At 44.6% G+C, this 17,541-nt stretch overlaps 2 protein-coding genes across 2 annotated transcripts in view; one reads left to right on the plus strand and one right to left on the minus strand.

Annotated features, from left to right (window-relative positions):
* Nucleotides 1–4,159: 4,159 nt before the first annotated feature.
* On the minus strand, nucleotides 4,160–12,105 carry PFDN5 (prefoldin subunit 5). The gene is made up of 6 exons (XM_018556212.1): nucleotides 12,001–12,105; nucleotides 8,139–8,241; nucleotides 7,849–7,880; nucleotides 5,326–5,400; nucleotides 4,714–4,819; nucleotides 4,160–4,491 (listed from the first exon to the last, which is right to left on the minus strand). The coding sequence occupies exons 1-6, from the start codon at nucleotides 12,070–12,072 to the stop codon at nucleotides 4,421–4,423; spliced, it is 459 nt and encodes a 152-aa protein (XP_018411714.1). The 5' UTR covers nucleotides 12,073–12,105; the 3' UTR covers nucleotides 4,160–4,420.
* A 4,898-nt stretch (nucleotides 12,106–17,003) lies between these two features.
* ESPL1 (extra spindle pole bodies like 1, separase) overlaps nucleotides 17,004–17,541 on the plus strand; it is a 35,933-nt gene continuing 35,395 nt past the window's right edge. Inside the window, exon 1 of the mRNA XM_018556205.1 lies at nucleotides 17,004–17,084. Within this exon, the coding sequence (XP_018411707.1) occupies nucleotides 17,004–17,084 (81 nt within the window). The remainder of the gene's footprint in view (nucleotides 17,085–17,541) is intronic.

A 17,541-nucleotide genomic window follows, 5' to 3' on the forward strand; every position in this document is an offset into this window, starting at 1 on the left:
CTGTATGTGTATAGGCCAATGCCTTGGCTGGCGCTCGTGCAGAAAGTTTCTTGGGCAAACTCACCGGCCCAAGTGGCTCCGTTGGCTAACGAAGGGGGAGGACTCTGGTGATGTCACGGACATCGACGTCACCGGACTCCTCTTCCCTTTGTTAGCTGTCACCAGACTCCTCCCCTTCCCTTCATTAGCCGACAGAGCCACTTGGGGAAGGGGGAGGAGTCCGGTGACGTCGATGTCCGTGACATCACCGGATCGCCGACTTGACTCCTGGAAGCCGGCGGAGAGGTGAGTGTTTTCATTAAAAGGATGCCACATTGTTTGATGGAAATAAAAAATTATCAACTTACAGAGGGCTGAATACAAAGACACCCCAAAAATCAAAGTGAACAAATTATGCAGCAGGCTATTCCATTGTGCTGAAATGTAATTGCAGCAACTCAAAATGGTACTCGTTAGTTTGTATGGCCCCCACATGCTTGTATGGATGCCTGACAACGTGGGGGCATGCTCCTAATGAGACAACGGATGGGGTATCTCCTCCCAGATCTGGACCAGGGCATCACTGAGCTCCTGAACAGACTGAGGTGGAACCTGGCGGCTTCGGATGGACCGAGGCATAATGTCCCAGAGGTGTTCTATTGGATTCAGGTCAGGCGAGCGTGGGGGCCATTCAATGGTATCAATTCCTTCATCCTCAAGGAACTGGCTGCATACTCTCGCTACATGAGGCTGGGCATTGTCATGCACCAGGAGGAACCCAGGACCCACTGCACCAGTGTAGGGTCTGACAATGGATCCAAGGATTTCATCCCGATACCTAATGGCAGTCAGGGTGCCATTGTCTAGCCTGTAGAGGTCTGTGCGTCCCTCCATGGATATGGCTCCCCAGACTATCACTGATGTTTGGCTCCTTTAAAAATCATAACAGAAATCACCCAAATGGCCCTGATCAAAAGTTTACATACCCTGGAATGTTTGCCCTTGTTACAGACACACAGGTTAAAATGGCAATTAAAGGTTCTTTTCCCACATCTGTGGCTTTTTAAATTGCAATTAGTGTCTGTATATAGTCAATGAGTTTGTTAGCTCTCACGTGGATGCACCGAGCAGGCTAGATACTGAGCCATGGGGAGCAGAAAAAGACCTGCGTAACAAGGTAATGGAACTTTATAGATGGAAAAGGATATAAAAATATATCTAAAGCCTTGAAAATGCCAGTCAGTATTGTTCAATCACTTAAGTGGAAAATTCGGGGATCTCTTGAAAAAAAGATTTAACCACAAGGGACGTAGGGGCTTTTTTTTTCAGTTAGAGCGGTTAAAGTCCTGAACTTGCTGCCACAAGCAGTGGTATTAGCTGAGAGTACTGAATCGTTCAAAAAGCATTTAGATACCTTCCTCAGAGACCATAACATACAGGGATACAGGTACTCTTAAAAACAAGATCACACAGGGACTTGTGTATACACACACATACACAATCACACACAGAAAGGTTGAACTTGATGGACCTGTGTCTTTATTCAACCTCAAATACAGTGGCGGAACTGCCAGAAGAATTGTTCAGGGATACAAAGAAAAACCCCACGGATACCAGGAAATACAGGCTGCTCTGGAAAAAGACGGTGTGGGTGTTTCAAGGAGCACAATACAACAATACTTGAACAATAATGACCTGCCTGGTCTAGTTGCCAGAAAAAAAAAAAGCTTGGTTACAACATGCTCGACAACACCTTGACATGACTCACAGCTTCTGGAACACTAATTTGGAGTGAGGAGAGCAAAATAGAGCTTTATGGTCACAACCATAAGCGCTATGCTTGCTTGGAGAGGGGTCAACAAGGCCTATAGCGACAAGAATACCATCCCTACTGTGAAGCATGGTGGTGGCTCACTGATGCTGGGGGGGGGGGGGCTCTAAAGGCACGGGGAATCTTGTGAAAATTGATGGCAAGATGAATGCAGCATGTGATCAGAAAATACTGGCAGACAATTTGCATTCTTCTGCATGAAACCTGCGCATAGGACGCTCTTTCCAGCATAATAATGACTCTAAGCACAAGGCCAAGTTAACCCTCCAGTGGTTACAGCTGAAAAAAGTGAAGGTTCTGTGGTGGCATCACGGTCTCCTGACCTTAATATCATCGAGCTACTCTGGGGAGATCTCAAAACGTGCAGTTTATGCAAGACGACCAAAGACTTTGCATCATCTAGAGGCATTTTGCCCAGACGAATGGGCAGCTATACCACCTGCGAGAATTCGGGGCCTCATAGACAACTATTACAAAAGACTGCACGCTGTCATTGATGCTAAAGGGGCAATACATAGTATTAAGAACTAATGGTATGCTGACCTTTGAACGGGGGTCATGCAATTTTTTTTGTTTCACGTTTGTGCCATTCTGTTATGACCTACAGTTGAATATGAATCTCATAAGAAATAAAAGAAATGTGTTTTGCCCGCTCACTCATGTATTCATTAAAAATGGGACATATATTACCAATTCTCAGAGGGTATGCAAACTTTTGAGCACAACTGTACATACTAGGGATGCACAGATATATCGGCCGCCGAAACATATCGGACATGGGCCTCGCAGAGGACTGAAATGTTTTATCTGTAACTAACAGTAATGTTACTTTTCATTCCGTTTGGGACCGTGTTATTGTTTACTATCACCATTTAGGGCTTGTTCACACCAATTGCGGTGCGTTCCAGAGCAGTAGCTGCTGAAACGCATCACAATCGCTCAATAGCCTGACCAATTTTTTGCGTTTGCAGTGAAACGGAACGCAGGCAATGTTTTGCCACGCGTCCGATCGCACTGCGGGTGGGTGGGGCTTGGCTGTGTTCCCATTGACTTCAACGCACTGCCGCGCCCCCTACCGCCCCTGAACGGGGGGGATTTTGTGAGCGATTGTGGTGCGTTCCAGCAGCTACCGCTCTGGATGCTGGATACTTTAATAGAAAGCCTTCAGTGAGGAAACAAAGGCTGCCATTGCTTATTTCTCCGAACCCTCCTAGCCCCCTGGCTGCCATAGAAATCAAGCACCAAAATCAGAAGGAATTGCAAGTCATCGGAGGGTCTGTTGACTTGCAACTGTACCTTTCGATCCATTTTTCAACAGATGCCAATGGAAGGGCACCGAAAAAAAATGAATGGGTGTGAATGGGGCTAGTTCACACAGAATCCGCTGCATTCCGTTGAAAAGAAAAAAAAAAAAGAAAAAAAGTGCAAGTTCTACTTTTTTGTTGATACAACATAACAGAGCGGTGTGAACTAGCCCCATTTACACACATTCATTTTTTTGGTGCCCTTTTATTAGCATCCATTGAAAAAAGGATCACCCTGCAACGCATCTGGCGTGAATGGGCCCTCAAGTCACAAACTTGACACAAGTATCTAGAATATAAATCCCAACTTCAATATGACTTTTCTGATTTGATTATTTTTTCCCAGGACAGTGTCAGGCAACTGGCATTTTTAGAAGTAGGTCAACAATAGCATCCTCCTCCTCTTAATGCAGGTTTCCTCTAAAAGGAATATTCAACAGAGAAAAGAAGATAATGACATTGCCAACTTGTTTCTGAAGTCTGTCATCCTTATCCTCTCTTTACTACTTGGTCAGTCACCGACTTGAGGCAAGTATATGTATATTAGATGTCAGGACACCTCATATGCACATTCCTATTCTGGGTTAGAGACTCAGGCCCCGTTCACACCTTTCCGTTTTGTCGGGCGTTCAACGCTCTATGAACGCTCTACAAAACGTACAACCATGAAAATCCCATTGTTTTCTATGGGTATGGTTCACACCTTTCCGTATTTCCGCCCGTCTGAACGCCCTACAAAACGGCTGACGCCCAAACAAGTACGAGGGCGTTTTGGAGGGCGTTTTGGAGGGCGTTTTCCATTGGGATACAGCCAAGTAGCCTTCGGGGTCACGCGAATCGCGGTAAAAAACGCGTGACGGTCGCGCGACAGACGTGCATGCGTAATACGCCTAGGTGTGAACCCAGCCTTACTGAGTAGTGACGCATAACAATCCCAAACCTTTCAAACACATGCCAGCAATGGCCCTACTATTTGTATGCAATACAGGATCAGAAAACACTAAAAGAAACAGGACACGTCCTTAAAAGAAAATTCATCATTTCAAATAAATGTGATTGTATTTATATTTCCCAGACACAAATAAAAACAAAAAAAGAAAGAAAAATAATAAATAATCCCTTGGCTGAGGAGGCAGGAGAGTTGTCACACAGTCTGAGACGATGCTCGGCTGGTATCTGCTGTAGTGACGCGGTTTACTGCACTGGTAGGCAAGGCCAGGGATACCAAGAATCAGCCTTCACTGCAGGAAGATGGTGCAGCATCTGCTGTGAGGGGTGACTGTTAGGGCACTCTCTGGAGACTGGGCTAAGCCTTGGATGTCCCTGCCTGGGCCGCTGTCAATTGCTGGATTTTTATACTCATCATCTCTATGACAGCTGCGGAGATAACAGAAAAACAGGTCACTGATCAATGTGCAAGGCAAGGAGGAAAACAACAACAAAACTTCTGCAACATTTATTTATTCATTAAAAAATTATCAGATTTCTCTTTGTGTGCCCACATTTCCAGGACATGCTTGTTCTATTCAGTCTGCATATCCACTACAAACCTAACAAAAATATAAGTTGTCACCTCTTAAATACAAAAGAAGGCCTTACCTTGTTTCATGCCATGCTTTTCCTGTAGAGCTGGCTGAATCTTCTCGATTTGCTTTGTAAGGAAGTCAATCTTCCTCTTAAAGAAATCTTTGGCATCTTCAGCAGTCTAAAAGAGAGATTTACCAATTCACAGAGATGAAAAAAATATTTACAAGCATAATGCAGCACAACTGAACCACAATGCAGGAACCAAAATTCAGAGTTAGGACTTACCGGTAACTCTATTTCCATTAGTCTTCCAGGACAGCATCACGAGATGGAATCTCCTCCCCCACACACAGGAAACACGTCACTTAATCTGTTTAAAAGACCCTCCTCTCCTCCACTCCCTCAGTCATCACGAGAACCGAAGGCAAGCTGGAAAAAGACAAGGCACAAACAGGCAATACCACTACATCACATTAACACTACAAGCATGCTTCTGGAACGAATTATGCTCTTAAACCAAGGTATCACTGTATCGGTGTACAAGCTGCAAGTAAAGACTCAATTATTGTTATTATTTTAAAGGGAGGCGATTATGATTTCCTGATATTTACACCAAGATATCTAATAAGCTCTACTATCACTATACCAGATATAATCTTAGCTGATAGCTAGAAATAAACATACCTTCTCTACATAGTATCCAGTTCCCACATCTACTAGCACATTAGAGACATTGCTAAGTGTTCCAGGCACATACATCTGTTGCGTGTAGGAGGTAAGGAAAGTAACATATCCATACTCATATTCCTCTGTGGCAGTGATAAAGCCCCAATATGATTATCAGTAATTCCCATTCAATCTGCAGTTTTTTTCGGTTTGCTGGATATGCTAAACGATGAGGACCTAAAGTTTATGTTATGAAAGACAAATGACAGGATAACTGACCTCCTTAGGAGAATGCTAGGGGACTGGCCATTATGCTGACCCACTAGCTTTAACACTTTGTCACTTAGCTGGGACAATATTGCAGACCACAAAAGTCAGAACTTATTAGGTCCCAGGTCAGTGTTTCAAAATACTGAAAGAATAGGGAAAGGCAATACATGCACCCATCTTTTAAGGGCTTGTTCACATGATGTCCGGATTCTGCCCGGACCAGAACTGTGCGCTCCTGCACCCAAAATGCATCCCAATGTCTCCCTATGTGTTTTATGGGCTACAGTTCTCACCAGCACAGTACGTTCCGGACAGAAAAAAATACTGCAGGTCACATTTTCTCCGGTCCGGAAATGCACAAACGCGTCAAAAACGCGCCGCATTGCGGCTGACAGCCCCACTCCAAAAAAAACTGCACGCATAGCACCGCATCTGCAGATCTGCTCCAGATCTGGACCAGAAAATGGGGGTGAACAAGCCCTAAATATTGCTTCCCCGCATACAGTGGATAAAAAAATATTTGCATTGAGATTACTTTCCCCACATGACAGCAAAGCTCCGGCATTCAACTCTCTCTGTGGAGCTTGTCTACAGTTGTTTTGTTTTTTGTTTTTAAGGTCGAACCATGCCATAGAGATATGGACGTTGGTGGGATGATGTCACGCGGGAGACTTTAAAAAATGTTTGTTTTTAAAATTATTTTTACATTTATTTAATTTGATACTATTTTTAAAAACTGTTATTTTTATTTACTTTATTTGAATTGCTATCACATAAGGGCTTACAAGCCCCCCATATGATAGCAGATTAGTGGTGACAAGTACTCTTTAAGGTGACCCCTAGTATCACCTTTCCACTCTCAATAAGCTATTGAAGTGCAGATCGCACTTCAATAGCTTATAGCTGGGCTAAGGAGCCAAACACCGACATCTATGGACCAGAAGTGATGCAATACGTGTCGCACCCGGTCCCATAGTACGGGGAGGAAATCGGTGAACGAACATTCGTCACTCTCCTCCCCACCGACACCCATGAAGCCGGGAAACACGGCGTGGTTGTTGGGTGGGGGGACGAACCGTTCACCGGCCCGGGGAAGCGATCTGGCGACAGCTGAGTTGCCAGTAGCGCATTTATTGTAAAGCCGACGGTCGGGTTTACAAATGTAAACAGAGTCCCAGCGGCCAAGGTCTGTTTAACCCCTTCGTGACTGACGATGTACGTCGCCAGCATCGGGGCTTTTTAAACAGAACAAAAACAGTTTTTAACATTAAAATTAAATAAAATAAATCTAATAATAAAACATTTTTAAAAGTCCCGCGCCCCTGCGAGCACGCGCGTCGCCACGTAAACACGCGTCGGGTGCGCCTACATATGAAAACGACAAACGCGCTACACATGTTGGGTATCGCCGCGCACGCCGAAGTGAGAGCAATAATTCTAGGGCCAGTATTTTGGGATATCTCTAAATTGATGACCTGTGGGGGCTTTTAAAGCGTCTTCTGTGGACTTTTTAGGGTACTGCAGTTTTCGCCGTTTCACGGATGCACGCAATTTGTAAACTGGGCATGTTGGGTATGTTGGGTATCGTTTTACTCGTTATAACCTCATCTTTTATATTTAATTTAAAAAATGGGTATTTTGTTGTGTTTTGGGGCATTTAATTAAATTTATCACTAAATTTGGGGGTTTAATAAGGAGTTGCGCTAATATTGCGCAACATAAAAATGTGCAACTACCACCATTATATTGTATAGGGCATTCAGAAAATATATAATGTGTGGCGGTTTTAAGTAATTTTCAGGCCTAAAATGTGGAATATAACATGGGTGCAAAAAATGAAAAAAAAAAGGCCTCAGCCATGAAGGGGTTAAAGGGGCCCGGTGGCAGTGACGTACTATGGACGTCACTAAGATCTAACTCCAGCGTTTAGTGTCACTAATATTGTCAAATGTTATTCTGAGCTGGAGAAACCAGAAGGAGCTTCAAATCAGATTACTGCAGGTGGCAAAGTACCATTCCTTTTCATTTGACCCTGGCTACATTGTAAAAAAACAAACAAAAACAAAACCCAATTGTGGTTCTTAAACCAATGGCCTCCTCCATAGTAAGCAGATGGAGTAACACGTCATTAAAAAATCTTTACTTTACAGGAACATATATTTAGACTTCCACAGCCAGGTAACCAATATGTTTACCGTACTGTTCTGCAGAATACAGTTCTATGTCATTTAGATATTAGACAACAACACAATGAAGCAAGCGAAAGGATACAGAACTGGTCAGAGGAACAAGCATTTGTTTCCCTGTAAAATAAAAGGAAGAAAGTAGTTAGTAATGTCTGCATCACACTCCATAACGCGAACAGCATTCGCATCTATATTCCATATACTGTGCAAGTGTCAAAGAGCTAAATGCAAAGTGCTGTAACCAATAGCTACGGACCTAGCAAGATCAAGGCACCAAAAGGTGGATTCGTGGATTCCATGGGTACTGCACTGGGAAATTAGTGTTTTGCTACTTGGACGTTTACTGAATAAACTGGAAATGATTCGGTCACCTACCTTCATTACTTTTATTTAGAACATTCAGACTTTCCTTAGCCTCTACAAACTTGGTCTGCACCACTTTTAACTGAGCAATGGATGAAGACAGGAACTCAATTTCCTAAAGGGAAAGAAACAGACAGAATGAAAGATATTGCAAAGCATCAGGTTGGCCCTATCTCAGCATTGTAGAATACGTACCATGTATCAGCAGTGCATGTTAAGGACATTTTAGAGACTGAAAAACATTAAAGCAGAGCTTTGGCCAAACTTTTTCTTAACCCTTGCAGTGGGGCTACCGCTACTGCAAGGGTTAAAAGGAGAACTATGGGGTCAGTGCTTTTCCCCATAGCTCTCCTAAGGGTCACGGGAGGACACAAACTAGCGTCCTCCCGTCACCCAAAACTCAGTATACTGCAGGTTGCAGTATACTGAGACCGCCGCAGCCGGAACGGATACCGACATTACTGTCTGGATTCACCCAGCTGCGTGAGCGACAGCTGGCTCTGCCTATCTAGAGGCAGAGCCAGCTGTACCCGCCCCCTCCCCCGTTCGTTCCTCCAGTCAGCGCTGGAGGATCGGAGTGGGGAGATCCCTGCAGGGAGCTGTGAGTGACAGTCACGGCTCACTGCAGGTACAGGATCGAGAAGTGAGCGAGCGACGGTATGCATTCACTCACTTCCCGATCTATTGAGCCGACCTGTGACAGTTTCATTGTTACACGTCAGCTCGAACTATGAGGCTGAGTGATTTCCACTCACCTCATAGTTCTATCCGACCTGTGACAATGAGACTGTCACAGGTCGGCTCAGTAGATTGGGAGGTGAGCGAACACATACCGGGTTTGCTCACCTCTCGATCCTGTCACGGCTGGATTCCCCCCGCTCCGATCTGCCAGCGCTGACTGGCGGAACGGACGGGGGAGGGTATAGCTGGCTTTGCCTCTAGATAGGCAGAGCCAGCTGTCAGTCACGCAGCTGGGCGGATCCTGTCATCTAAGTCGGGATCTGCTCCGGCGTCTCAGTATACCGCAAGCTGTAGCGAGCTGTATACTGAGCTTAGGGTAATGGGAGGACGCTAGTTTGTGTCCTCCCGTTACCCTAAGGAGAACTATGGGGAAAAACACTGACCCCATAGTTCTCCTTTAATTGCTTGTTTGTGTCTAGCTACAAAAATAAAGTTCTACTCATCTGATCTGGAGCCTCTCTCCCCTCCGATGCAGTGGTCTAAAGTCCTGTGAGTCATCACTTTCTAGACAGTGTATTGGATGTGAGGACGCCGAGGGACATACCATTGCTGCAGTGGAGGAGGAGAGGCACTGGAAGAAGGGCTGTCACGGCCGGCCAGCTCTGAGGATCAACTAGACACAAATGAACACTTCCCCCCTTGCAGTACAGGGGTACCTAAACGGCCAGACGGGAGACTTGTAGATGTGGGTGGCCATTTTAGGATGTCCCTCCCTGCCCCAACTCGTGCACGGTGCTCAGCACCACACACAAGAGTGGGGAAACTGTCCAAAATTAAACAGCCAGCGATGTAGAGACACCCGATCGCTTATATTTTCTGCGGGTGTGTGCCCCCCACCAGATCTCTGCTTCATCAGCTTCTCTGGGGGTCCCTTGGTTACTTTAGGGGTTTTAGAGACCCTTGATGTCTCCATAAAGAGGACCTATTACATACATTGGCTATCACATAGGGGGATAACAAACCCCCTATGTGATAGCAATAAATTTAAGCGTAAAAAAAAAAAAAAAAAAAAAAAATTCCCATCCCCCACATACACACGCAAACATGCGTCAGGTGCACCTATGTGCAAAAACATCAATCACTGATAATACTAAACTGATGAGCAGTAAAAGCTTTTAAAGTGTCGCCTATGGGACATTTTGGGTGTTGTAGTTTTTTTGCAAGCGCGCTTGCGCAATTTTAAGGCTTGACTTGTTTGGTGTCCGACGTATGATAAATGCCGCCAGCACACCTATGTCGTGTCAATAATCCATCTTCTTTATTGATGCAGACTGTCAAAAAAACAACGTTTCTGGGCCACGCAGGGTCCCCTTCATCAGGTTTAGTATGACATTTCAGAGGGAAACAGGTTTTTTTTGTCTTCTAAATTTTAAGTCGTTTTTTTTTGTTATATAGTAAAAAATAAAAACCCCAGTGGTGATTAAATACCATGAAAAGAAAGCGCTACCGGTCCCTAAAAAATTGTGTAAAATTCATTTCAGTACAGCGTTGCATGACGGAATAAATGTCAGTCAAAGTACCGCAGCGCTGAACACTGAAAATTGGCCTGGACAGGAAGGGGGTTTAACACCGCGGACTTCAAGCGTTTAAAGAAAAGGTTTGCCTGGAGGTGTTCTATAAGGAACGCTTGGTCTGGAGAACTGAACCCCTCGATTTAATACCCGTCACTAATCACAGGTTCCAGCGAAATTCCTTTTACAACCTAAAATATATTGGAAGCCCCCTAGTCAGTGTGAATGGAGCCTCAGTGCATTGATAAGAGACATTAGAGCTGCAGCTAACGATTATTTTCAAAATCGATTAGTTAGCCGATTATTAAGTTCGATTAAATCGGTTAAAAAATAAAATACATTTTTTAAAAAATGGCTCCAGTGATGGACTACTAGTTTGTATTGAGATTGCAGTCCATCACAGGAGCAAGCTTGGAGCGGTGGAAGTAAAAAAGAAAAACAAAAAAGTGTGGTGTGCAATATAGTGAAATGTAAAATTATACAGCAATGATGAAGACTGGCACCGGCTATAGAGGACTGCAAATCCCAGCAATAGTACATTATACAGCACAATGCAGAATATCACCAGCTATAGAGGAATACAACAAAACACAGCAATAGTACATTATAGCTGGCGGTATTCTGCATTGCGCTGTATAATGTATTATTGCTTGGATTTGTTGTACTCCTCTATAGCTGGTGGTATTCCACTTTATAATGTATTATTGCTGGGATTTGTAGTCCTCTATACAGCGCAATACAATACAGAATACCACAAGCTATAGAGGAATACAACAAATCTCAGCAATACATTATACATACAGTGTATAATGTATTGCTGGGATTTGTAGTCCTCTATAGCTGATGGTATAATATACAGCAGAATGTACCATCAGCTATAGAGGAATACAAATCCCAGCAATACATTATAGAGCACCATGTGGGGGAGTGCAGGCTTACCTGAGCAGTCTTCCAGCAACTTACTTCTACCCGCGTCCCTGTGCCGATCGTGGGCGGCCGGTGAGCGTGAGGCATGGAGGAGGTGCTGCGTGTGGAGCGTAGATGCGGCCGGGCGGGTCTGGCAGCAGCGAGCGTGAGGTGGGGAGGAGGTGTGGCGCGCAGCGTGTGTGGAGCCGTGAACAGGGCCAACCAATCAGAAGCCGATTAATCGATGATTGAAAAAGTTGACAACTTTTTCAATAATCGATTATAATCGACTATGTCGATTAGTTGTTGCAGCCCTAAGAGACATTGTTACCTTATCCATTCAGGCCAAAGTGACAGTGTCTGCAAAGTTGCTCCGTCACCCCAATAATCCTCACCTTGTCATTGGGTGGCAGGGGCTTTGCCCTGAATTGGCAATGTAACACAACAACCATGAATAGAGTGTCACCTGAAATCTGGTTACTATGAATGACTGAACCACTAAATAAGCCTGAAGAGTTCTCATGGTGGAATCATCCTTCAACCGATCTGACACACCGAATGTGCACATACTGACCCCAATGAAGACATTACATCTAGCACCATGCAGACAAGGCATGCATAATGCAGAGGGAGTGCTGTGATATATAGTACTACACCCCAGCTCCATGCCTGCACCGCAGCTACTCTGTATCCAGGCCATGGTACGGCACATTTACCTGGTCCAGCTGACTTTTCAGGCCCTCTAGCTGAGGCAGAGACAGCTCGGTGATGTTCACAGTCTGCGCCATCTTGGAGGAGGAAAGGCCCCTCCCTGCGAATCAGTAACGAATTCTTCCCATGCAGCACAAGGACCCCCCGGAAGTGACGTAGTAGACGGGAGAGGAGGGGCGTTGCTTCAGTCGATTCGAGGTAGGGCGGTGCTTCTATAAGGGAAAGGCGAGGCGAGGCGAGCGAGAGTGTGGGGTGGGCACAATCGTACTCCTAGTCAGCTTGTCCCAGAGATGTGATGCTGAATTTGCTGATGGTCGGCTATAGTGGGGTGCAGCTAATGGGGTGTAGTGGGGGTACACTGCGTAATTTGCCGGGTGTATTGGAGTGCATGTTGGGATGTCAACTGGATTTCCAAAAGTGATAGTGTGTGTCAGCACCAATTCAGAGATGATTTGAGGATCTACAGCCCAGTGATACACAAATAAGATACATTTCTGTTATAAGTTATGGTACTTGAATGTTCGTGGGCGCATCTAATTTTTTTTGCTAGTTTTAATTTTGTTTTAACTTAAAAAAAAAAAAAAAAATAACTTGGGGATAAGGGGAGTGTGTAGATTTAATTGGGCAATTCCATTTTCCCAAATTACTTGGGAAAGTGAACTTGCCCTTTTAATTATGACACACAGTGGAATGGGGGCAGCACTCACACACACAATACCCTATGCATGCGTTTATTCGCATGCAGATGTGGGGTGCGGGGTTGTTTTTCTATTAGGGATGCACCGTTACCAGTTGTTCGGTATTGAGTACGAGTATCAATATTTTTTTTTCCGGTACTCGCCAATACCGATCCTGGAAGTCCCATTAAGGAAGTCGGGCAGCGTGTAATGACTTTCTGCCTGGCTTCCTGATTAGCCAGGAAGCTGTCTCCAGGCGACGAGGAAGCATGTATCTGGCTTTCTGATCACCAGGGATTTCCATCATTTGCAGAGTGGGACGCAGGCATCCTACATTCTTAGGAGCGTTGAATGCTGAAGCCTCAAGACAGCGGAATTCAGACTCACTGCCCAGCAGAGAACTAATTATACAAAGTCTTCTATCGCAGACAGCTTTCATGACATTTTGTTTAAGGGGCAGGGTCACGTTAAAGGACAACATCACCTTTTGCGTCTATTCACAGTGGTGTAGCAATTTTGCCTGTGACAACAAAACGTGTGAATAAGCCAGGTCACCCTTGCAGTCCTATTCATTGTTAATGGCACCCCAAATGTGCTGAGCAAGATGTGCGTTTTTTTGATGATATAAGATGTATGAAGCTGAGCCCTGAGTTGAACTTTAAGAACGACCGCACTTACCTAACTCCTGAATCAGAGATGATAATAATGAAGATCACCAACACTCACAAATGGAAGAAATCCAAAAGTTCTCTTTATTGTAGAATAAGGTCACATGTATCCAAAAGCCAATGTTTCGGGACTACGCAGGGTCCTTTCATCAGGCCCAGCATAGTGACGCTATGCTGGCCCTGATGAAGGGACCCTGCGTGGTCCTGAAATGTTGGCTTTTGGATACATGTGACCTTATCCTACAATAAAGAGAACTTTTGGATTTCTTCCATTTGTGAGTGTTGGTGATCTTCATTATTATCATCTCTGGATTTGCACGGCGCTATCCGTGGACATCACTGCAAGCACCATTGCTATTCTACAGCATTAAAGGTCCTAGGTGCCGTCTGGTTTGCAGGGGACACTTCTGCTTGCAACTCCTGAATCAGTTACCCCTTACCCAGAGATCCTGCTAAATAAATGATACCACTTCAGTAATTTCCATAAGATTGCTTTCTTTATAATAAAAATGCAAGTTTAAAGTGTATATAGAGTCATTTTGTCCAGTTTGAATAGAGTAAGCGATGGTTAACCTTTGTGAGATTTTTATTGCTGTCTAGAGCTTCACCCTCTCTGTTTATCCTGGTGACAATTGTCTCAAATCTAGAGCCATCCATGGAACAAGAACACTTCTTCTGGTGACACTGTCTAAGAGAAGATTTTCTGTGTTGAAGAGTTCTCCTCACACTTCCTGTTGGATGTCAAGACAGGAAGGAAAATCATCCCGATGGCACCCTCAGGCATACAAAGCTCCACAGGGATTTTAACCATTTGATACTTTAGCCAAAAAAGCATTTATTACAGGTAAATGGCACAGCCAATTTACACAGCACTTTACCAACATTCACATCAGTCCCCAATCAGCTTTCAATCTAAAGGTAGCCATACACTGTACAACCATCGCAAGACCTTAGTCTTGCGATGGTTGTAAAGGGATTAAAAAAACGTACGATCTGCCTATCTTGGACAGGCAGATCGCACTCTCGATCATCGCAAGCCTGCCCCCCTGAGGGGCGGGCTTCCGATGACTGCAATGCTGAACGGGCAGTGTGCGCGTGCGCACACCTGCCCGTTCAGCATTTGTCTTCCGAGCACCGTTCTAACCAGCCGAGAATCGTACGATTCCCGGCTAGTTTTCGAACATGCTGGTTCGACGGAAGACGTGCGACCGTACAGTAGAAACGGTCGCACGTCTCCGTTCACACTGCTCGATTCTCGTACGATCGCGGGATTTCCCGCGATTCTCGTACGAGAATCGAGCAGTGTATGGGCACCATAAGGTCCATATCTCACACACATACTAGAGCCAATTACTCTACCAGCACATTTTCGGAAACTCCCAGCACAGGTAGATGATTTCCTGGCTGGGATTTGAACAAGGACCCCGGGGGCTGCAAGCCAAAAACCACTAAGACACAGTCCTACCCTGTTGTTATTATTACTGCCTGTTTCCCCACTGGTAAGGGTCACCCCTCTATTTATACTGGTGACCATTGTCTCAAAACAGAAAGTGAGTGGAAATGCAACTTTTTAGAATAGTCACTGGAAGAGATTTGGGGAAATATTTAAATGCAGACATCTGTCTAAAACTGGAATTCAACTCACTTTGAGTATTCCTCTAACTTTTTTGTATTTCTGGGACAGGAGGTTAAGGAAAAATTTCCTAATGGCACACAGACAGCAACGAAAAAATCAACTTCATGTGTTTTGCAACTGATATGGGTTGTTTTTGCACACACGTATATAATATAAATTATATTTATACCACCAACATAGTCTCAGTCTCAATAGAAAAATGGCACCTTTGACAATAAATTGTTCTATGTGTAGGACAGCTTGTTATCTCCCAACTAGAGCAAATCCAACCAACTTTCTCATTGTCTAGCATATGCTGATCACGTGACACTCCTTGGCGTTTTTTGCAGCCCCACACACGAGACTACATCTCCCGGCATGCAGTGCTGTGTGTCGCGCAGGGTGACGTAAGGGAGTCGCGTTGGTTGGCTGGGAAGCTACATTTGAAAGCAGTAGAGGCGCGCTTGGAGAACGAGAACAGCCATTGACGTGTGTGTGACCTAAAGCGGAGCTTTGCGCCCGGAGAGCTGCGTGAAGGGACATCCGACTTGAATAGCCGCGCACATTATCTGTGCTCATCGTTCAGATTTCCAGGCATAGGCGCTGAGTTTTGAGGTTTGTCCCTCCCGAGGTCTCACGTGTTGGACATTGAGGCAACGTAACAGTAAATTCTGTCAGGTATTCGTGTGACTATTGGAAAGCTATATTTATAGTATACGAGTATTCAGAGTGATCGATGTGGATGATGGAGCTCCTGTGCTCCTCACATACTTTGCCATGGACGTCTTAATTTACACAGCAAAGTGTCCCTGTCATGAACCAGGTCCAGTCTCCTGACAGGGCACATAACTTCCTGAGGGAGCTGCCATTGTGCACCCCCTATAATAGGGACAGAGTCAGTGTTGTGCCCTGCTCTACGATGCTGATGGCACATTATCAGGGGAATTTATCAAAATCTGGAGCAGCTGGCAACCAATCAGCTTCTCCCTTTCATTTTCAAAGCTAAACTGAATGAACTGAAGAGAGAAGCTGATTGGTTGCTATGGGCACCTGCTCAAGATTTTGTCTGCTCCAGATTGATAAACTCCCCTCCTATGTATGCCAGGGCTCCAGCGGCAGGTCTGGCGGCTATTATGACTACCAAGAAAGTAGGCTGTGAAAGGCCTCATGGGCTGTATAATGTGTATTGTGGGATAGACATAGCCACTCATACTAGTCAATTTGTGTAAAGCCAATCACAACTATGGGCAGCTGTATGCCGCACTTTGCGTTATACGGCCTCATGCTCCCTTGTGCATATTGTTGGCCTTAATCTTCTTCAACACTTCTAGATGAAGCTAATGGCAAGCCTGCATAAGATCTATACCCTGGAATTCATGAGCGGCGATGTAGATATTCTTTAGAAATCTCTTACAGCTACCCAAGTCAGTCCACATTAGCGCCAGTTTGACTGGTATGGTGCATAACTTTTTGTGATAAAATGATTGTTTTATTTCATTGTTCTAAATCTAGCAGTAGCAGTGCCTTTTTTATTTTCCTGTAGGTTTCTCATAGGTTGTTTGACTTATGGGACCGAAATGAACAATGTAGAAATATCATGTTGTCTTCTCTGAAATGGATGGATCGATCACCAGCACTCGCAAAATCCAAAGACCTGGATCTCTCGTTCAATGCTTTATTAGACTGTCACATTTGTCATACAAGTCGATGTTTCGGGGCCACGCAGGTTCCCTTCCTTAAGGCCAGATTGTGATCCTGCGTCACAATGTCGCCCTGAGGAAGGGACCCTGCTTGGCTCCCGAGACGTCGGCTTGTATGATGATTGTGATGATTTACTAAAGCATTGAACGAGAGATCCAGTTCTTTGGATTTTGTGAGTGCTGGTCATCCATCCATTCCTGAGTACACATGGCGTCATCACTACAAGTGCCGCTACTTATGAACTTCTGGTCCATAACTGCCGTATGGAGTGACGGGGACAAACTACAACATTGTATGGCTGGCTTCTCTGACATTTCTTTTCTTCTGTCCCAGGTGAAGTGGAAACCATGAAGGCCCTAAAAGGAGCAGACTTTATAAAACTGACATCATCAACAGAATCTGTCATAAAACTGCAAACAGAGCTTAAGGTGAAGATACTGGCACATTTCTGTCATTGTGTTCAATACGTCTTTAGCAATGTCAAAGTTCATTAGTGACTGTTCAGATATTATGAAATGCATATCCATGACCAGGTAACCTTTCATGTGCAAATGTCATAGCAATGTTGGTTGCACCTAAAACCGTATGGTACAATACAAATGACTTAGAGTAACTGTACAATAAAATATCTAATTTCCCATTCATTTTGCATCACCAAATTGTGAAATCTCAATACAGGTGTCAGATGTAGGTGAACTTTGCTACTTGCCCCATTGTATGGCATTTCATGGGCTTTCTAACAAGCTCCGTACATGCTGGCTATAGAGGATGATGATTATCTTTTGATCTCATTATTCTCAATGGCCTAATTTTAAACATTTCAGGCCCTCAGCAGACCATATCCATGAGAAGTAGAAGTCCTTGGGTTTTAGTGTGACAGATGGG

This window comes from Nanorana parkeri, unplaced genomic scaffold (genome assembly GCF_000935625.1).
Source record: "Nanorana parkeri isolate BGI_ZX_2015 unplaced genomic scaffold, ASM93562v1 scaffold228, whole genome shotgun sequence".
Taxonomy (NCBI): domain Eukaryota; kingdom Metazoa; phylum Chordata; class Amphibia; order Anura; family Dicroglossidae; genus Nanorana; species Nanorana parkeri.